This window comes from Panthera leo, chromosome B2 (genome assembly GCF_018350215.1).
Source record: "Panthera leo isolate Ple1 chromosome B2, P.leo_Ple1_pat1.1, whole genome shotgun sequence".
Taxonomy (NCBI): Eukaryota; Metazoa; Chordata; class Mammalia; order Carnivora; family Felidae; genus Panthera; species Panthera leo.
In genome coordinates this window covers 93888174-93908263 of record NC_056683.1, presented here as the reverse complement: position 1 = coordinate 93908263, position 20090 = coordinate 93888174, and the positions used below count along the sequence as shown (strand labels likewise).

General features: G+C 37.7%; 1 protein-coding gene and 1 pseudogene across 10 annotated transcripts in view; both read left to right on the top strand.

Moving 5' to 3' along the window:
* Window positions 1–20090, top strand: part of HACE1 (HECT domain and ankyrin repeat containing E3 ubiquitin protein ligase 1) — a 120970-nt gene that overhangs the window by 58941 nt on the left and 41939 nt on the right. For 9 of the 10 annotated variants that reach the window (XM_042939458.1, XM_042939457.1, XM_042939451.1 and 6 more), the window contains 3 exons: window positions 3685–4019; window positions 4504–4572; window positions 4813–4900. In XM_042939458.1, coding sequence (XP_042795392.1) covers window positions 3685–4019; window positions 4504–4572; window positions 4813–4900 — 492 coding nt within the window. The remainder of the gene's footprint in view (window positions 1–3684; window positions 4020–4503; window positions 4573–4812; window positions 4901–20090) is intronic. The other variant, XM_042939452.1, reaches the window with a different exon arrangement.
* On the top strand, window positions 761–1846 carry LOC122220223 (annotated as a pseudogene).

Sequence of the window (20090 nt, the reverse complement as noted above, 5' to 3'; positions counted from 1 at the left end):
ATCTGTGTGAGCAGCAGGTATCATTTCTTGCCTTAGGCTTCATCTCTATCCAGTGTGCTGTTTTTCTAGGTTGCAGTCCTCATTTAGAGGCCAATAATTCCTTTTGCCTTTTGTTTCAAGAAGTTTTACATTACCACCTGTTCTTTCTATTTTGGAAGTTCATTTTGTGATGTAAAGCTAAAAGTTTTACTGACGTAAAATGTTCTTTTTCATTCTTTACAGCGGGTTTGATGTTTTGCTCACGAGAATTAAGACCTTTTCTGTGCAGGTATCATGTCAGTGTTTATGGCAGCTGGTGCCTCTTACCCTTCCTTTGAAGCAGCTCAGGGATCCTGAATCTTGCAGCTGCTACGCCTAACCATGGAAGAGCCCTCTTTGTTGGGGAGAGGGGTGCTTATTTCAACCTCAGAGAGTATAATCAGTTTCTCACTTTGCCTACCTGTTTATGTAGTATGTACTAACTAAATATTTGTTGAAAGAAGGGACTAGGTTTTTGTTGATGATAGGGGGAGCTTTTTTTGCTTTATTTTGTTTTGTTTTCTGCTTTTTGGTTTAATGTTTAAGTGAAGACTTAAGATTGATTTAATTATTTGCAAGTCTAGTAAGTCAAATAAATATTCTCAAAAAGACAATGTTCTGCAAACCTGAAGAAAAGCTGAACACATAGCAGAAGAACTTGTTAGAAAATAATGATAAAGAATTTCCTGGAAGAACATGTCATTTAAACATTTCTTAAGCTTCCAATTATAGTTGTGTAATCTCTTTCCGTAAAGTAAGACTCTAATATTTAAAAGTAACATTTCTTTTGGTTGAAATATTGTGGGTCTTTCTGAAGCGCATCGTCTAGTTTGTAGCATTCTGTGATCCCATAAGAAACAAAAAGATTAACTCTTATATTCATTTGCAGAAAGACAGTTTATCATTCTCAACAGTAATATTTAAAATGGTATATAGCTTTTCAAACTCCCCCTGCCCCCCAACTTCTTCATCATACCCCCAGTGTGACTTCTTCTGCACCACGTTTAGGGCTCCCTGCTCCTGCTAAGATAGTGCTGCCATCGTCTCTCTCCAGATGCCATCATGATTATCTACCAGGACCTCATCAGTCATGATGAGATGTTCTCTGACATCTATAAGATCTGGAGATCATGGGTGGGTTGTGCCTGGAGGTGGAGGGGAACATGGTTGGTAGGACCGAGGGTAACATTGGTGGTTCGTTCATTGGTGGAAATGCCTCCGCTGAAGGTCATGTGTGTGAAGGTACCAAAAGCACAGTAATCACTGGTGTTGATGTTGTCATGAACCATCACTTGCGGGAAACCAGCTTCACAAAAGAAGCCTACAAGAAGTACATCAAATGAAATCAATCCAAGGCAAGCTCGAAGAACAGAGGCCAGAAAGAGTAAAACCTTTTATAACAGGGCCTGCAGAACGAATCAGGCACATCCTTGCTAATTTCAAAAATGACCACTTCTTTATTGATGAAAACATGAATCTAGATGGCATGGTTGCCCTGCTGGACTACCGTGAGAGTGGTGTGACCCCACATACGTCCTTTAATGATGGTTTAGAAATGGAAACATGTTAACGAATTTGGCTGTTACTCTGGATGTATCCCCTGTTGTCATGAGTGGTGGCTCCTCATCCACACAACACCAGGACTTAGACAAATGGGACTGATGTCATCTTGAGCTCTTCATTGATTTTGACCTTGATTTATTTGGAGTAGAGGCATTGTTTTTAAGAAAAAAAAAAAATACGCATTTAAACTCATTTGAGAGAATGGCCTCTTCGTTTAGTACATATTTAAATCCACCCTGTGTAGTGTCCTGCGGAAGCTAGAGCCTGGTTGTAGACTACTGCTAGAAAGCATAAGACCTCCTGCAGATAAGTCTACAGTGAGAACTACTTCTGGGACTGCAGTATTAAAAACAAGAACCCAAAGTCTTAATTCTGAGTTCAAGTAAACGGAAAGACCATGCTCATAGCTGTGCCAACATTTGGAAGTGGATTCTTTACACATTTCATGACCTACAAACAGAAGTAGTGAACTCTGGGAAAGATTACTAAAAGAATAAAAAGAGACTAATACAGTTGGAAGCAAAAACAAAACAAAACAATAGTGTAGGAATGAAGGAGCATTTAAGTGCTATCTTTCTCCTTGACCCTGACTGTTAATTTTTATTTGGGGTTAAAAATGTTCTTGCAGACCTTTTTTCCCACCAGTTTTATTGCGATATAATTGACGTATAACATTGTGTAAGCTCAAGGTGTATAATTTGATAATTTGATACACATATACATTACCACAATAAGGTCAGTTAACACATCCTTCACTCACATTATTACCATTTTCTTGTCATGGTGACAACATTAAAGCTTTACTTTCATAGTAACTTAAAAAAAAATTTTTTTTAATGTTTATTTATTTTTGAGACAGATAGAGCATGAGCAGAGGAGGGGCAGAGAGAGAGGGAGACATAGAATCCGAAGCAGGCTCCAGGCTCTGAGCTGTCAGCATGTAGCCCAACATGGGGCTCAAACTCATGAACCATGAGATCGTAACCTGAGCCGAAGTCAGACGCTTAAGCGACTGAGCCACCCAGGTGCCCCCATGGTAGCTTTCAATTTACAATACAGTATGGAAAACTAGACATGATGTTGTATATTAGATCCCTGGTAGCCTTCTTTTGATAGTACTTGGGCATTTATACTTCTGCTTGTTAAAAATTACTAGTTATTAGGGATGATGTAAATATTTCATCTCCTTTAGTACTTAGTCCTGTTGTAGCATTTGTGATTACGTAATATTTTAAAAAGAAAATTTCATGTGCTGTTAGTTTACAAAAGACATTTCATTATTTTTAAAAGGAATATTTTAAATAGTGTAAAAAAAAGAAACAGTTTACTCCCTCCCTTTTTCTTTTTCAAGCTGTTAATCTTTACTGGAATTAAGGATTTGCTAGTCAGTTTTGATAGTTACTAGTCATTAGATGGAATTTGTGTATATGTGTATGAAAGCATATGCATGTATGTGCATATATATAAATATTATGTAAAATTTTTAAATTTCTCACCATAAATTTTCAAAATTCTATGAATTACATGAAAAGAGCACAATAAAGCTTTTATTTTTTAAGTTTATTTATTTCTTTTAGTGATCTCTACACTCTCTGTGAAGCTCGAACTCACAACCCTGAGATCAAGAGTCACATGCTCCACCAGCTAACCCAGGCAGGCACCCCAGAACCAAACTGTTCATTAGACTTTTTAGGACTTCTTATTTTTTTTTAATTGAAAAAAGTTGAAAATTGTTAACACATGAATATAGTAAAGGTTGGGGGATTGTATATTTAAAAGTAATATATGCTTTTAGAACTAAATATTTGAAAATTTTTAAAAGAGGAAAGATTGCTTATGAATTTTTTGTTAGATTTTAGGTTTTACCTTTTTATTCCAAGGAATAAATAAATACAAGTTAAATTTTTGCTATAAATGAAGAAATTGTTATTTATGTGGCATTCATATGTTTTGTTATTTACCTTCAGGCACTGCTGTCACATTAACTTGGGAAAGTAGCAGTAGCTAGAGTAAATTTTCTCTTTTATAATATTTGCTTGAGTGAGTTTTTTTATCCTGGAATTTAAGAATGATGTTAAAAAAACCCTTCTGTTTTTCTCCTAGCCTCTTGAATTGCTTTGGCACTCATTAGATGAATGGCTAGTTTTAATAGCTACAGAATTGATGAAAAACAAGAAGGATTCAACGGATATCACTTCTATTTTGCTGAAACAAAAAGGCCAAGATCAAGATGGTACTTCCATTCCTCCATTTGAACCTCCAGGACCTGGGAGCTATGAAAATCTATCCACTGGCACAGGGGAATCTAAACCAGATGCTCTTGGAGGGAAACAGGAAGCCAGTGCAGACTGTCAGGATGTTATTTCTATGACAGCTAACCGGCTAAGTGCTGTCATTCAAGCCTTTTACATGTGCTGTTCTTGTCAGATGCCCCCAGGGTAAGAAGGTTTCTGCTTATTATTTCCTTTTCTGATAGATGAAGAAAAGCTATGATTTTTTTGGTAATTCCAGTAACAAACAATAATTTGTTGATTTTAGGTTCTGTTTTGATCTGTTTTAGGACACTCATCGTACTAATCTAGAATTGGTTTAAAATATTTGAGTTTTATGCATTATATAAATGATTAACATGTAGAATGGTGAATGTCACTTTGTGCAGGATTACTTAATTTTGTATTCAAAGTGTATAGAGCAGAGATGTTTAAATTTCAAGGTTTTTAAAAAGTCACTGTTCATATCCTCTGTTAATGAAAAGTTCTATATATTTTTTCATCTTATAAATTGACTAGGCATGCCTAGTTTTCCAAACACAGATCTTTTTTTTTTCTTCTGCTAGGAGCCAGTCCAGTTGTATACATAGTTACCAGATTTGCTTTATCACCAATTTCAGTCCATACGTTCTGATTTTTTTATCCCCCACAGAATGACTTCACCCCGTTTCATTGAATTTGTCTGCAAACATGATGAAGTTTTAAAATGCTTTGTTAATAGGTAAGGCTTTCTTGGATTCATAGATTGCTCTTGTAGGCTTTTCTTTCTTTGCTTACAGTGTTTATCTCAACAGAAATAATGTTTTTTTTCTGTTACAATTCAAAAAATGCTCAATGACAAGTAAAAATATAGTAGGTGTAGATTAATATTTTTCTTTTGTTTCAGTATCTGTATATCTGAATTTGCATTTCACTTATTCATCCTTCCTGTCCATTTAAACAAAATATATTTTTCTTTTAGAAATCCCAAAATTATATTTGACCACTTTCACTTCCTCCTTGAATGTCCTGAGTTGATGTCAAGATTCATGCATATCATAAAAGCACAGGTAGAGATTTCTCTTAATCGTGTTTTTAGTCTGTCTAATGAAAATTAGTTTTTTAATTTGAATACTTTTTAGTGAAATAATTATTATACTTGAGACCTCTTGCTAGAAGAGGAGTGAAATTACCTTATTCTTTACTTCAGTATGTGGAATTACATTAATATGTTACATTAGTATGAGGGGCATTTTTTTTTTTTTTTTTTTTTTTGAGGGGCATTTTTTTATCTTCAAGAAGTGTGTACTGAGTGTCCAGTGTGTGCAAAAGCTTGTGCAAAGACAACAGAACACATTGCCACATTTCCTGAAATGAGTTTTATGGAGCATTAGTCCTATAAGGCTGATGGTCCTTGAGGAAAGGATTTTATCCCTAAATACGTTTGGAAAATACAATATGCCCTGTTGGAGATTTGTAAAGCGTATCAGCAGCTTGTTAAAAGGCTTTGAGAAACCATTTGATAAAAATCGTGATTTAACTTTCTTAATCCTCCAAATTTATTTGACCTGAGATCCTTTCCCCCACCGGGGTTCATTCCACATATCTCATGTTTTGTGAAACATGCTAGGGAAAAGTTTTTTTGCTTCTTACTAGCTATGTAATTTTGGGCACATTTCCAACATCCTTGAGCCTTGGTCTCTTCATCTATAAAATAGAGATAATGACACCAACCTCAAAAACTATTGTGAAGAATAAATTTTAAATAATAACTGGTATGTATGTTCAATAAATGGCAGTTATTTGGAGATAGAAAGCATATGTCCTTTCTCCACAAAGATCTTAATTCAGTCTAGCAGGTAAGATAATAAAAGAGTATATACTATAAAAGAGTAATTACATCATTATCTGACTGCTTAGGACTTTAAGGGAGGAAGACTTTGCTTCTGCCTGCTATAGTCAAGGAAACTTTTAAAAAGAGGAGGTGGATTTTATGCTGGACCTTGAAAAACATTGCAAAATTTTGCTTGGAGTGAATTGGGTAGATGAACATTCTAGCCAAGATATGGTCCAGGGCTTGTAGATGAAGAAGTGTATAAAATTACAATGGTTGAAACAGAAATGTTGTGTAGGTGAGGGGTGAGGTGTAATTCTGGAAAGGTAGGTTGGGGTCATGCTGTGTTAAGCCTTAATTGCCAGATTGAAGAATCTTCTTTGTTTTCTAGGCTGTCAGCAGCCCCTGATAACTTTTCATTCAGGAGAATGATATGATCCTGGCAAAATTTTAAAAAATAATTTGTCAGAAATGTAGGACAGACTGGAAGCTGTGGTTTGTTTAGTAATCATAAGGTAGATATTATAGGTGTTTTTAAATCTTTTTAGGGACACTGACCCTTTCAGAAATTAAAGCTAAGAACTAATTCTTATAAAATTATACACCTGTATATAAGTATCCTTTTGACATGTGTTAAAAATGATAATGTGAAAGAGAAGATAGTAATAATAACATTTCTTGAATGCTGACTTTAGGTCAGTTACCATATATTTGTTTTACTTGGGTTATTTTCATAGCAGTCATGCGAGATGGGTACTCTTGAACTGAAGAGATTATGTAACTTGTTTAAGTCATTCATCTACCAAGTGGGAGAACCAGGATTTAAGGGTCTGTCTGGTTTTTAAATTCATTTTCTTAATCTAAACTATGTGACTCCATTCTAGGGCAAATGAAATTATAGGTGTAAGAAGCTTTTAGTTTTTGAAAGAGATAGTTTGCTATTCTTAATATTATCTCTGCTTTTATTATCTTTTATTATCTCTGCATTTATTTTCCTCTTCCCTTCCTGAACAACTTAGTCAAAAGCATCTGCATTAAGAGGTCCACTGTTTTTATCTATAGAGGAAGTTTTGTTGCCTGGCCAGAGTGAGGAAGGTGTTCACATGCATAATGGCCTAATGTGTGGTTTTGGAGCATGGGTGTGGTAAGGAGGTTGTCTGTGTAGAAGAGGGGCTCAGCATGGAATATGTGAGTTGGAAGAGCATATGGAGGATGTCCAGCATGGAGAGCGGTGACAGTTGCTCAGAGTAGACTGACAGAGCCCGGGTAGGGTAGAGGGCGTCAGTGTAGTAAAGTATGCATGTCCGTGACAGCAGATTGGTTATACAGAGGGTGGGCCAGTTCATCAAATAAGTAAGTATACTTCATATGGGAGCCTGGCTTCTCAGTGTTGGAGAGAGGAGTTACAAAATGGAGAACAGAATGAAGCATACGCTGTTGGATTAGAATTGGACGTATCAGTGTGAACTTAGAGTTTTCAGTGTAGATTGATAGATATAGCAAACCTGGCACCCGGTTCTTGGCTTCTGAACACCGTTCTCAGTTAACCAGTGCTCTTTAGAGAAATGGCTTATTTCACAGCTGAGTCAGGGAACGTACAAGATGAGCCTGGAACCTCTTATAATGCAAGAAAGTTTTTCGAAGAGTGATAGGATTATGTCGGAATGACACAGAACCAACTTGAATGGACTCCACTGGCCAAAGCTAAATGATGTGAACATCTGAATAAATAATGATGGCAAAATATTACAAATAAAATTGGAACCCATAAGTCTATATTGAAAAAAATAATGAATAAATGGAAAGTTTGATGAAGCAGGGAGTATGTTTACAGTCTCAAAGTATCTACTGAAAGAATAGTTAAAAATTACAGAGATTAAAAACTACAGTGGAAAAACTTGGCAGTGATCAAAACAGACATATCAGTGTGCCAGCTGATAGGATGCACTGAGACTGGCATCACTTTTATATTCCTGCCAAAGATGTACACCCTGAATTTAATCTTGAGAACGTCAGACTAACTCTAGAGGAGGGACATTCTCCAAAATAACTGACTGACCTGCAGTTTTTATAAATTTTTTTTAATGTTTTTATTTATTTTTGAGACAGGAGAGACAGAGCATGAGCAGGGGAGGAGCAGAGAGAGAGGGACACACAGAATCTGAAGCAGGCTTCAGACTCTGAGCTGTTAGCACAGAGCCCGATGTGGGGCTCGAACTCAAGGACCGTGAGATCATGACCTGAGCCGAAGTCGGATGCCCAACTGACCGAGCCACCCAGGCACCCCATGACCTGCAGTTTTTAAAACTATCAATCAAGGTCATGAAAATTACGAACACACTGAAGAACTGTACTGGAGTGAAAGAGACATTAACAGCTAAATGCAATTCATCAGTCACAATGCTATAAAGGATATTATTAGGAAATTGGTAAAACTTGAAATGGGGTCTAAGGATTAGCTATAGTAATGTACCAGGGTTAATTTCTTGATTTTGATGGTTGTTACCTGGTTATGTAGGAGGATTCTCTTGTTTGTAGGAAATACAACACTGAAGTATTTAAGGGTGACTGGATTTCATGGTGGCAGCTTACTCTCATATAAGGGAAAAAAAAGACTTGTACTCTACTTAGAAATTTTCTGTAACTTGGAGGCAGTTCACAGAAAACAAAAAGGGTAAAAAAAAAAAAAAAAAAAAAAAGCAATTACCTGGGGTAAGGGGTTGAATTCTTATTCTATTGTTGGCTAAAGGAAGAGACGTTTTGTATGGCTGTACAAATGCTATTAAGAGGAGCCTGTAATCAGTCTTGTGAATTATTTTATGGAAGTGCAGGTACTCAGAAAGTTTATATACAAAAACGTGCCCTTTGGCTTTGTAGTTGTATATAAATGTGTTTTGATCTTCCAGATCTCTTATTAGCTTTTGAAGATAACATTTTGTGCGTTTTAATGTTCCATTTGAATTACTTTAAAAAATGCCATTTGCTTTTATTTCTTGGTTCATATTTTATAGATAATATCTTACAATAGGGGAATGCATCTTCTGTCATGTTAAATAATTTTAACATTATTCCAAATGATAATAAGAACAATATGTATTTATTGAGCATTCTGAGTCTTGAGTATTTCCCCAAGTTACTTAACTAACCTTTTATTGCTTCACTTTTCTCTTCTGTGAAATGGGGATGATAAGAGTCCCTTTTTCTCTTAGTGTTGTGAGAATTACATGTGAAAGTGCATGTGAAGTACTTAAAACAGTACCTGTTCACATCCATAGGTGCTTTAATAATTGTTAGCTAATTAATGATTATAGTTATGATTCTTAGGATCTCTATTTGCATTATTTCATTTAATCCTCATAGTTAGCCCTTGAAATATTTTCCCTATTTTACAGGTGGGAAAGCAAGTTCTGAGAGGTTTACTAATTTCCCTAAGGTCATAAACTTAGTAGTGACAGAGCCAGTATTCCAAACCATGTGTATCAAACTTCAAAGCCCCTACATAAATACATTACTTCTGTGTAATGTTTTTTTTTCTTACCAGAGTTTTAGAAATAATCAGCATTAAAACTGAAAGCACTTTATATTCTAGTTTATTAAAATTTATATGCCCAGAAGTTGTATAACAACAGCAATGCTTTATTCAGAATGGAAAGACTATTAGAAGTATGAACAAGATTATACATTTAACTTTATTATTTTTAATACATATATCTTTTTCTGTTATTTCATTTTTTGTTTCAAGTTTTTATTTAAATTCCAGTTAGTTAACATATAGTGTAATATTGGTTTCAGGAGTAGAATTTAGTGATTCATCCTTACATATAACACCCAGTGCTCATCTCAAGTGCATTTCTTATTGCCCATCACCCATCTAGCTCAATCCCTGCTCATCTACCCTCTGTCAATCTCAGTTTGTTCTCTATAATTAAGAGTCTCTTATGGTTAGCTTCCCTCTTTTTTTTCCCCTTTCCCCTATGTTTATCTGTTTTGTTTCTTAAATGCACAGATGAGTGAAATCATGTGGTATTTGTCTTTCTCTGATGGACTTGTTTCACTTAACATAATACCCTCTAACTCCATCCACGTCGTTGCAAATGGTAAGATTTCATTTTTTTGATCATCAAGTAATATTCCATTGTGTATATATACCACATCTTCTTTATCCATTCATCTGTCGATGGACATTTGGCCTCTTTCCGTTATTTGGCTATTGTTGATAGTGCTGCTGTAAATATCAGGGTGCATGTGTCCCTTCAAATCAGTATTTTTGTATCCTTTGGGTAAATACCTACTAGTGCAATTGCTAATTCATAGTGTAGCTCTAATTTTAGCATTTTGAGGAACCTCCATACTGTTTTCCAAAGTGGCTGCACCGGTTTGCATTCCCACCGGCAGTGTAAGAGGGTTCTACTTTCTCTGCATCCTCACCATCACCTGTTGCTTACTGTATTGTTAATTTTAGCATTTCTGACTGGTGTGAGGAGGTATCTCATTGTAGTTTTGATTTGTATTTGTCTGATGATGACTGATGTTGAGCGTCTTATCATGTGTCTGTCAGTCATCAGTTGTCTTTGGAAAAATGTCTATTCGTGGCTTCTGCCCATTCCTTTTTTTTTTTTTTTTTTGTAGGCTTCACACCTGGCACAGAGCCCAAAGTGAGGCTTGAACTCACGACCGTGAGTTTAAGAGTCGGACACAACTGACTGAGCCACACACGCACCCCTCTTCTGCCCGTTTCTTAACTGGATTATTTGGTTTTTGGGTGTTGAGTTTGATAAGCTCTTTATAGATTTTGGATACCAACCCTTTATCAGATATGTCATTTGCAAATATATTCTCCCATTCTGTCAGTTGCCTTTCACTTTTGCTGATGGTTTTCTTTGCTGTGCAGAGGCTTTTTATCTTCATGAAGTCCAAATAGTTCATTTTTACTTTTGTTTCCCTTGCCTCCAGTGATGTGTCTGGTACGAAGTTGCTTCAGCTGAGGTCAAAGAGGTCGCTGCCTGTGTTCTCTTCTAGGATTTTGATTGTTTCCTGTCTTACATTTAGGTCTTTCTTCCATTTTGAATTTATTTTTGTATATAGTGTAAGAAAGTGGTCCAGGTTCCTTCTTCTGCTTGTTGCTGTCCAGTTTTCGCAACACCACTTGTTCAAGAGATGGTTGTTTTTCCATCGGATATTCTTTCCTGCTTTGTCAGTGATGAGTTAACCATATAGTTGTGGGTCCATAAATAAATCCCACTTGACCATGGTGAATAATTCTTTTAATGTACTGTTGAATTCAATTTGCTAGTATGTTGAGAATTTTTGCATCCATGTTCATCAGGGATATTGGCCTGTAATTCTCCTTTTTAGTGGGGTCTTTGGTTTTGGAATCAAGGTAATCCTGGGCTTGTAGAATGAGTTTGGAATGAAGGTTTTCTTTCCATTTCTATTTTTTTGGAACAGTTTGGGAAGAATATGTATTAACTCCTTAAATTTTTGGTAGAATTCCCCTGGGAAGCCATCTGGCCCTGCACTTTTGTTTGTTGGGAGATTTTTGATTACTGATTCAATTTCTTTGCTGATTATGGGTCTGTTCAAATTTTCTATTTCTTCCTGTTTCAGTTTTGGTAGCTCATATGTTTCTAGGAAATTATCTATTTCTTCCAGATTGCCCAATTGGTTGGCATATAATTTTTCATAATATTCTCTTACAATTGTTTGTATTTCCGTGGTGTTGATTTTGATCTCTCCTCTTTCATTTGTGATTTATCTGAGTCCTTTCTCTTTTCTTTTTTATAAGTCTGTCTAGGGCATTATTAATTTTATTAATTCTTTCAAAGAACCAGCTCATAGTTTAATCCATCTGTTCTGTGTTTTGTTGTTGTTGTTATTTTTATATCAGTTATTTCTGCTCTAATCTTTATTATTTTCCTTCTGCTGGCTTTAGTCTTTATTTGCTGTTCCTTTTCTAAGGTTAGGTTGTGTATTTGAGACTTTTACTTACTTCTTGAGGTAGACCTGTATTGCTATATACTTCCCTCTTATACCACTTTTGCTGCATTCCAAAGGTTTTGGAGTGTTGTGTTTTCATTTTCATTTGCTTCTACATACTTTTAAATCTTTATCTTTAATTTCCTGGTTAACCCTTTCATTCTTTAGTAGGATGTTCTTTAACTTAATGTCCATGTATTTATGTATTATGGTCTTTCCAAGTTTTTTCTTGTGATTGACTTCAAGTTTCCTAGTGTTGTGGTCTGAAAATATGCATGGTATGATCTCGATCTTTTTGTACTTGTTGAAGCTTGATTTGTTACTCAGTATGTGGTCTGTTCTGGAGAATTTTCCATGTACACTCAAGAAGAATGTGTATTTTGTTGCTTTAGGATGAAATGTTCTGAATATATATGTTAAATCCATATAGTCCAGTGTGTCATTCAAAGCCATTGTTTCCTTGTTGATTTTCTGTTTGTATGATCTGTTCGTTGTTGTAAGTGGGGTATTAAAGTCCCCTTCTATTATTGTATTGTTATCATGAGTTTCTTTATGTTTGTTATTGATTTGTGTATTTGGGTTCTCTCAAGTTGGAGGCATAAATACTTAGAATTGGTAGATGTTCTTATTGGTTAGACCCCTTAATCATGACACAGTGTCCTTCTTCATCTCCTGTTACAGTCCTTAGTTTAAAATGTAGTTGGTCTGATATAAGTATGGCTACTGTGGCTTTCTTTTTGACGTCTATTAGCATGGTAAATGGTTCTCCATTCCCTCACTTTAAATCTGCAGGTGTCTTTAGATCTAAAATGAATCTTTTGTAGGCAACATGTGGATAGGTCTTGTTTTTTTTTTTTTTTTTTTTTTGATTTATTTTTTAATCCATTCTGATACCCTGTGTCTTTTGATTGGAGCATTTATTCTCTTTATATTCAGTGTTATTATTGATAGATACAAATTTAGTGCCATTGTATTACCTATAAAGTCAGTGGTTCTGGAGATTTTTCTCTGTTACTTTCTAGTCTTTGTTGCTTTTGGTCTTTCCTAGTCAAAGGGTCCCCTTTAATAATTCTTGTAGGGCTTGTTTAGTTGTCATGAACTCCTTTAGTTTGCTTGGCTGGAAAGTTCTTTAAGTCTCCTTCTAAATGACAGCCTTGATGGATAAAGTATTCTTGGCTGCATGTTTCCCAATCAGCACATTGAATATATCATGCCACTCCCTTCTAACCTGTCAAGTTTATGTGGAGAGATTTGCTGCTAACTTTGTCTTTCCTTGTCCGTTAGGGATTTCCTTTCCCTTGCTGCTTTCAGAATTCTTTCCTTATCTCTGTGTTTTGCAAATTTTACTAGGATATATCTTGGTGTTGGCCTGCTTTTGTTGATTTTAATGGGTGTTCTTTGTGCCTCCTGGATTTGGGTATCTATTTCCTTCCCCAGTTGAGGGAAGCTTTCAGCTATAATTGCCTAAATGAAACTCTGCTCCTTTTCCCCTCTCTTCTTCTGAGAGTCCTATGATGTGAATGTTATTATGCTTTATGGAGTTGCTGTGTACCCTAAGTTTATATTCGTGATCCAATATTTTTCTCTCCCTCTTCTTTTCAGCTTCAGTATTTTCTACAATTTTATCTTCTATATCATGTGTTCCTATACTTCTTCCATTCTTGTGGTCATTATAGTCTGTTAGTTTTGCATCTCAGTTACAGCATTTTTAAATTTCAGTCTAACTAGTTTTTAGTTTTTTTTAACTCTGTGGTAAGGATCTCTTTGGTTTCTTCTTTGCTTTTCTTAAGCCCAGCTAGTATCCTTATGATTGTTGTTTTAAAATCTGGTTCTGGCATATTACTTATATCATTTTTGATTAGCTCCCTGGCCATGACCTTTTTTTGTTCTTTTGGGATGAATTCCTTCCTCTTGGCTTTTTGTCTAGGTATTCTGTATATTAGGAAAACCTGTTATGTTTCCTGCTCCTGAGAGTAATGGCTATATTAAAAAGAGATCACATGCTGTCCAGGGTCTGATGCTTCAGGAAGTATTTCTGGTATATGCTGTGTGCACTCTGCTGTTGTGTTTTGGCTCCTCTTTCCCTGAGGTCAGTCTTCTGCAGAATTTCTCCTTGCCTGCAGTGGGGGAGTATTTGGACCTTGTCCACTATACGGTGAGTTTTATCTAGATATGTTTTGATCTGTATTATAAAAGGGGCTAGATCCTGTTTCCCCTAGAGCTGAAGCTTTGCAGGACTCTATGGTCATTAGACTTGGTGGGTGTGGGAGGTTTGTGTTGGTCTTCTGGGGGAGGGTCCCACTGCTGATCTGACTCTCAGGCACACTTGCTTTAGTAAAAAAGCACCTGCAGGGCGCCTGAGTTGCTCAGTCAGTTGATTTTGGCTTAGGTCATGGTCTCACAGTTTGTGGGATTGAGCCCCGCATCTGACGCTGTGCTGGCAGCAGGGAGCCTGTTTGAGATTCTCTCTGTGTCCCTCCCCATTGTGTGAGCTCTGTCTCACGCTCTTTCTCTCTCAAAATAGATAAATGAAACATTAAGAAAAGACACCTGCGGAGCGCAGGGGGCACAGAGCTTGGTGCAAGCAGCTGAAGCCTACACTGTGGGCTCTGTGCTGTTCACTGGAATTTGATGGGCGGGGGTAAACATAGGGTCACCTGGCTCTCTCCTCCCCCGGTGGGAGAGTTTGCACCTGCCGCTGTTCAGGAAACCCTCACAGAAGAGCGAACAGTCTCTCCTCGTTTGTCACAGGTTCCCTCAGATCCCTGCCTTCACTCTGTCTGTGTCCAAACCGTCTGCTCACCCGGCAGCCCTGTGCTCCTGTGTTCTATCTCAGGTGTGCCAACTGGATTTCAAAACTCCAAATTTTAGGGACCCAGCAAGGACCTTCTCTGATCCTCTGGGGCAGGGTCTTGCTACACTGTGTCTGGTGCTGTTTTGTCCCAGAAGGGCAGTTGCACAGGGACTTGGAGTTTATGGTCACGTGCAACAAAAAGCCAGCGTCCAGGTTAGTGGCCCACAGCAGGCGTCTCTGCTCCTGTGCCAACGAATGGGGTAGCTCAGTGTTGCCCACTGGCTCATTTGTCCCTGGAGAGGCAGTGCTTCCTCTTCAAAATGCACTCCAGCAAGGGGAACTGGCTCTCCCAGTGCCACCCAGGGGATCCTCAGGCCACACTCTGCTCCCACAGTGAGGGCCTCTGCCCTACATTCCACAGAAGCACCTCTGTACCCTCCAGGCTCCATCCAGTGATAGTGGGGACTTCTAAAACTTCAGACTTTGAACTCTGCTGCTTGTAAAAACTTGCGACTATCAGTTCCTCTTGTTTTCCCTGTCAGTGGTTTGGGACAAGTATCTTTTCTTTGCAGTGCCCTGCACAAGAGAGAGTGTGCTCGCTCTCTCTCTCTCTCTCTCTCTCTCTCTCTCTCTCTATTTCTCTCCTCTCTCCCTGATCAGGGCTCCTTCCTCTCTGCAGCATTAGGGATTGTTTTCTCCCCCAAATCACGTCTCCACACCTCCTACCTTCCATGATGTGACCTCTTTTTTCCCTCTAGTTGTGCAGTTTGTTCTCTCAGTCCTCAGATCTGTTTCCTTCATATTCAGAATGATTTGATATTTATCTAGCTGTGTTCGAGGAACGAGGCAAGCATAAGGTCCTCCTATTATTCTGTCATCTTTTTTTTTATTTTTTATTTTTTTAACATTTATTTATTTTTGAGACAGAGAGAGACAGAACGTGAACAGGGGAGGGGCAGAGAGAGAGGGAGACACAGAATCTGAAACAGGCTCCAGGCTCTGAGCTGTCAGCACAGAGCCTGACGCGGGGCTCGAATTCACAGACTGTGAGATCATGACCTGAGCTAAAGTCGTATGCTCAACTGACCGAGCCACCCAGGCGCCCCAACTATTCTGTCATCTTAACTCAACTTAACAACTTATTTTTTTTTTAAGTTTATTTATTTAAGTAATCTCTACACCCAACATGGGGCTTGAACTCATGACCCCTCAGATCAAGAGTCACATGATCTGACTGAACCAGCCAGACACCTTTATACATTTAACTTTTAAAAAGAATCTGCTCTTTCTTACTGAAAGAGCAGACATTAAAAAGCAGAATTTGGGGCACCTGGGTGGCTCAGTCAGTTAAGTATCCAACTCTTGATTTCGGCTCAGGTCATGATCTCGCCATTCGTGAGTTTGATCTCTAACCACCCCCCCCCCCCCCCCCCCCCCCCCCCGTCATGCTCTGCACTGATACCATGGAGCCTGCTTAGGATTCTCTCTCTTCTCTCTCTGCCCCTCCCCTGTGTGCTCACATGCTCTCTTGCTCTCTCTCAAAATAAAATAAACATTTTTTAAAAATAAAATAAATAAAAGGCAGAAGTTAATCTTTCACTGGTTGTCTTCACAACAGTTTTTTTTTTTTTTAATTTTTTTTTTAATGTTTATTTATTTTTGAGACAGAGAGAGACAGAGCATGAACAGGGGAGGGGCAGAGAGAGAGAGGGAGACACAGAATCGGAAGCAGGCTCCAGGCTCTGAGCCATCAGCCCAGAGCCCGACGCGGGGCTCGAACTCACGGACCGTGAGATCGTGACCTGAGCTGAAGTCGGACGCTTAACCGACTGAGCCACCCAGGCGCCCCAACACAACAGTATTTTTACTAAGAATTAATAAAAAGTGATATTTAAGCCTTTTGAGGATAAACTAATTCTTAGTTTAGCTCAAATGAAGAAATTTACTGGTGTCCTGTAAATTTCCTGTAAGATAACCTCTTTGTGGTCTTGTGTATTGATTATATTTATTTCTTGAAACTCTTGGCTTTGTGGTATTACACCACCCTGGTCCTCCTTTGACTTTTCTAGCTTTGTGTATCATTTGGCCAAGCAGATTCTCAGTCCTGACCTGTAATCATAAACTCCATTATAGGTGTTTGTTCCCTATATCTTTAATCTCTTGAACAATAGACCTTACCTTGTGTCCATCTTCAGCTTTGTTCATGACTTTCTTTCTAGTGCTTTAGCTGTGGTACTTTCCAGTATTTATTTCCAAGCTCTTAGTAGTTACATCCCAAATAACCTGAAATTCAGAATATATAAAACCTCATTCATTATCTCTTCACCTCTGCTTCCTAGGAGTTTAGAGGTAGATTGTGAGAGGAGGGTTTTCCCCCTCTAAGCTGTTTCTATCATTAAGTTCTATCTCTAGAGATTTTCTCTTACTTTTCATCTTTATTCAAAGAAGTCATGTCTCATTTCCTTTTTGTTCCTCTTTGATCCCATGACACACACATTATCACCCAGTACTTAATATTTTAACTGTTGCCTAGACGGTCTCCTTTTATTCTGGTGCAACTCACATTTTAATAACCACATTTACCATGTTATTCCTCTGACCAAATACTCACAGTAGCCCCTGTATCCTTCACTTGATTCTCAGGATCCATAATTATGTCATCGATGTACTTGCACAAACTTATTTCCTTCATAATGTGCAGGAATAGAACTCTGGTTATGCCAGCTACCTTCACTTCATCTTCCAGAAAGACACAGTTTCTCCTTCTGTGCCTTTCTCCTTGACTCCCTTAGCCTGGTGTGCTCTCTTTTCTCCGTGCTTCAGTAAATCTTACCCAGCTTTATATTCCAGTACAAACTGTGACCTCATGAAAGCTTTGTACTCTCCTCATCTTTTAAGTCTGTAAATTCTTAGTGCACTGTAGTCTTCACTTAATGGTTTAGAACTTGATATTATATGTGTATTGTTTGTTTTATGCTAGTCTTACCTCTTTTAACTGTATTAAATCATTTTTAACAATGAAATTGAGATTTTAAAGCTCATATGTTCCCTGCAGTGTTGGCACTTAGTAGGTATGCAATACTGCCTGATTAATCATAAAAATTATGCTTATCTGGCAAATGAATAAAAGAGATTTCTTTACTGTTCAAGAGATCTTATTTTTCAGTTTTTCGGGTGGAGGAAGGGAAGAAAAAAGGGTAACAGTTCCTTTTTAGTTGCCTTATATATTCGGTTGTGTGTTAACTCTCAGCTTATCAATAACCAGTGTTGTGGCTGGACCAGCCTTTGTGGTTCTGAACCCTTCAACAGTAGCCATCAGGAGACTTTGAAAATGAAGGTTTATTACTTACAGGACTTGAAAATTACTCAGCATACCTGAGGCCACGCGGTGAGGTCACTTGTAGAGAGAGAAAGAGCATAAGCACGCCTGAGCCTGGGGTTCTGCTTTTATTGGGGTTGATGTGGGGGTCTAGGGTTTTGAAGGCTCATTTTTTACTGGTGAATTTAAAACATTAGAGAAGGAATTTAAAGCACAGGAAGAGAAAAAAAAAAGTGGCCCAAATGGTTAGTTATTAAAATTAACCAAGATTTCTAAAACAAAGGAATCTCAGTGTGAGGAGATGGCCTGGCTCTGTATCTAGTTTTGTGGCTGTGTCCCATACCCCCACCCCCCTACCCCCATTCTCCCCCTTCAGATAGTCCATCTTTGAAGTGGCTGCCACAGCAATCAAAGTTTAAGTCAGGCCCTTGCATTATGAAAAGGCAAACACCCCAAACAAGTGTCAGTATTTGTAGTCCACTCTGAGGCATCAGAGTCAATGGTGAGGACCTTAACTGCCTGGGTAGCAGATATAAGTCTTTTGTAGGGCATGTGTAAAACCCAGTACACATCTAAATAGCACATTGTAATAGCAAAACTTAATAATTATACAGGCAGTAGTCTGATATCCAGTCTGTAGCCATTGTCCCAAATTTGAAAGGTCCAGCTATGAAAATAGATCAGTTAAATAGTTGTATCTCATTTCAGGAGGTGGTCTTGCAAGTGGATTCCCAAAGTTGGGCCTATATTTGCAAGAAATCAGGTATTTAATAAGAGACATTTCTATGGAGTAAAGGAAAAATAAAGGCTAATGGTTGAAGCAAATTATAAACCGAATCTGAATCTGGAGGGCAGGATTCCTAGATGTTAGGGTCAAAACAGCTTTGTAGTTTGAATTTTTGTGATGATGACATCAGGTGTTCAGGCAAACTCTTTATTGCCCACACAGCAACAGACACGAAGATTGTATATGAGATTGTGATGATTTCTCTCAAGTGTATATCCAGTTATTCCATTCTAGCTCTCGTTGTTTTGGGGAAAGGCAATTTTAGTTCTCAATGATTCCAAGTCACAAGGGTGGGAGAAAAACTGGACATGTTAGTTTGGAGAGTTGTAGCCAAATACTGGAAGAAACTAGAAGAATTTATGATCCATTTCAATTTACAGGTAAAAAACAAAACCTCAAGGACAATTAAAAGCACTTAAATCTGGTATCTGGAAAGGCGTATTACTGAAACATAATTAGGTCTTTCTGCAGTCACCCCCATTTCTATCAGAGATCAGGAAAATAAGGCTCAAATGTTTGTAATATAAGTCCAGTCTCTTTAAACTTGGCCTGGTTATTTACATAAGTGCAGCATGAATAGCTATTGACCATGATTGACCATATAGACTCTTTTAATTCAGCTTTGCTGAATTTTTCATGAGGAGTCATACATTGAACTTGTAGATGCTTCTCAAGGCTACGAAGCCAAGCCAAGGACTTGGATGTCAGACTTCATCTGTAATACAGATAGATTGGGGTGAATTCCTCATTTTTTGAGGCTCTCAAATATTCTGAGGCTCCTGGGCCTGCCAGGAAGTGACTTTCTTCACTTACCTGGTAAGGCTGCTGGGAACCCTGTATGTAAGGCACCAGACTTTCCCTAGGGGCCTTCCTGGTTCCATAAAGTCAACCTTAATTTTTTAAAACTATCTGGTCATATCTGAATCTATGTATGTCTCTCTCAACTATGACATCCCATTCAAAGCCTTGGTAATGTAACCATTGTTTCCAGTTGTGTCCAGGTACAAGGAGAACAGATTCTTAAGTGAACATATGCAAATAATTGTACTGCTGTGAAAGTATACTCACTGAGAGTTTCCGAATTCTGGAGGGATCAGATGGAGGGAAAAAGTGATTGTTTCACCTTTGTTCACAAAGGTATATATTTTACCAAATTGCTGTAAGTCATAGCTAGCTTAAGAGAAAAAGTTTCCTTCAATCTGGAAAACAGAAGATTAAAGAACCAGCAATATTTCAAACAAAACTCATAAAAAATTATAATTATTCTCTTCAGTTCATTCAGTCCTAGTGATTCTTGGTCGTGATCTTTTTTTTAGCAGTTTTATGAATTTAGTTTTTCCTTAGAGTTCTGTCCGTTCTTACCTAGTTTTAGTGGTACGATCTGAAAGTTATCAGAAACCTGGGCTTGTCAGATTCCTTTCCAGGAATCTCCTTGAAGATGAAGCATTTGTGCAAAAGCATCAGAGTGAAACAGTAACTTCTGTAAATGATAAAAGACTTAAGAATGCTTAAATTTAAAGCTCTGATGAGAGTTAATTATAACACCGCTG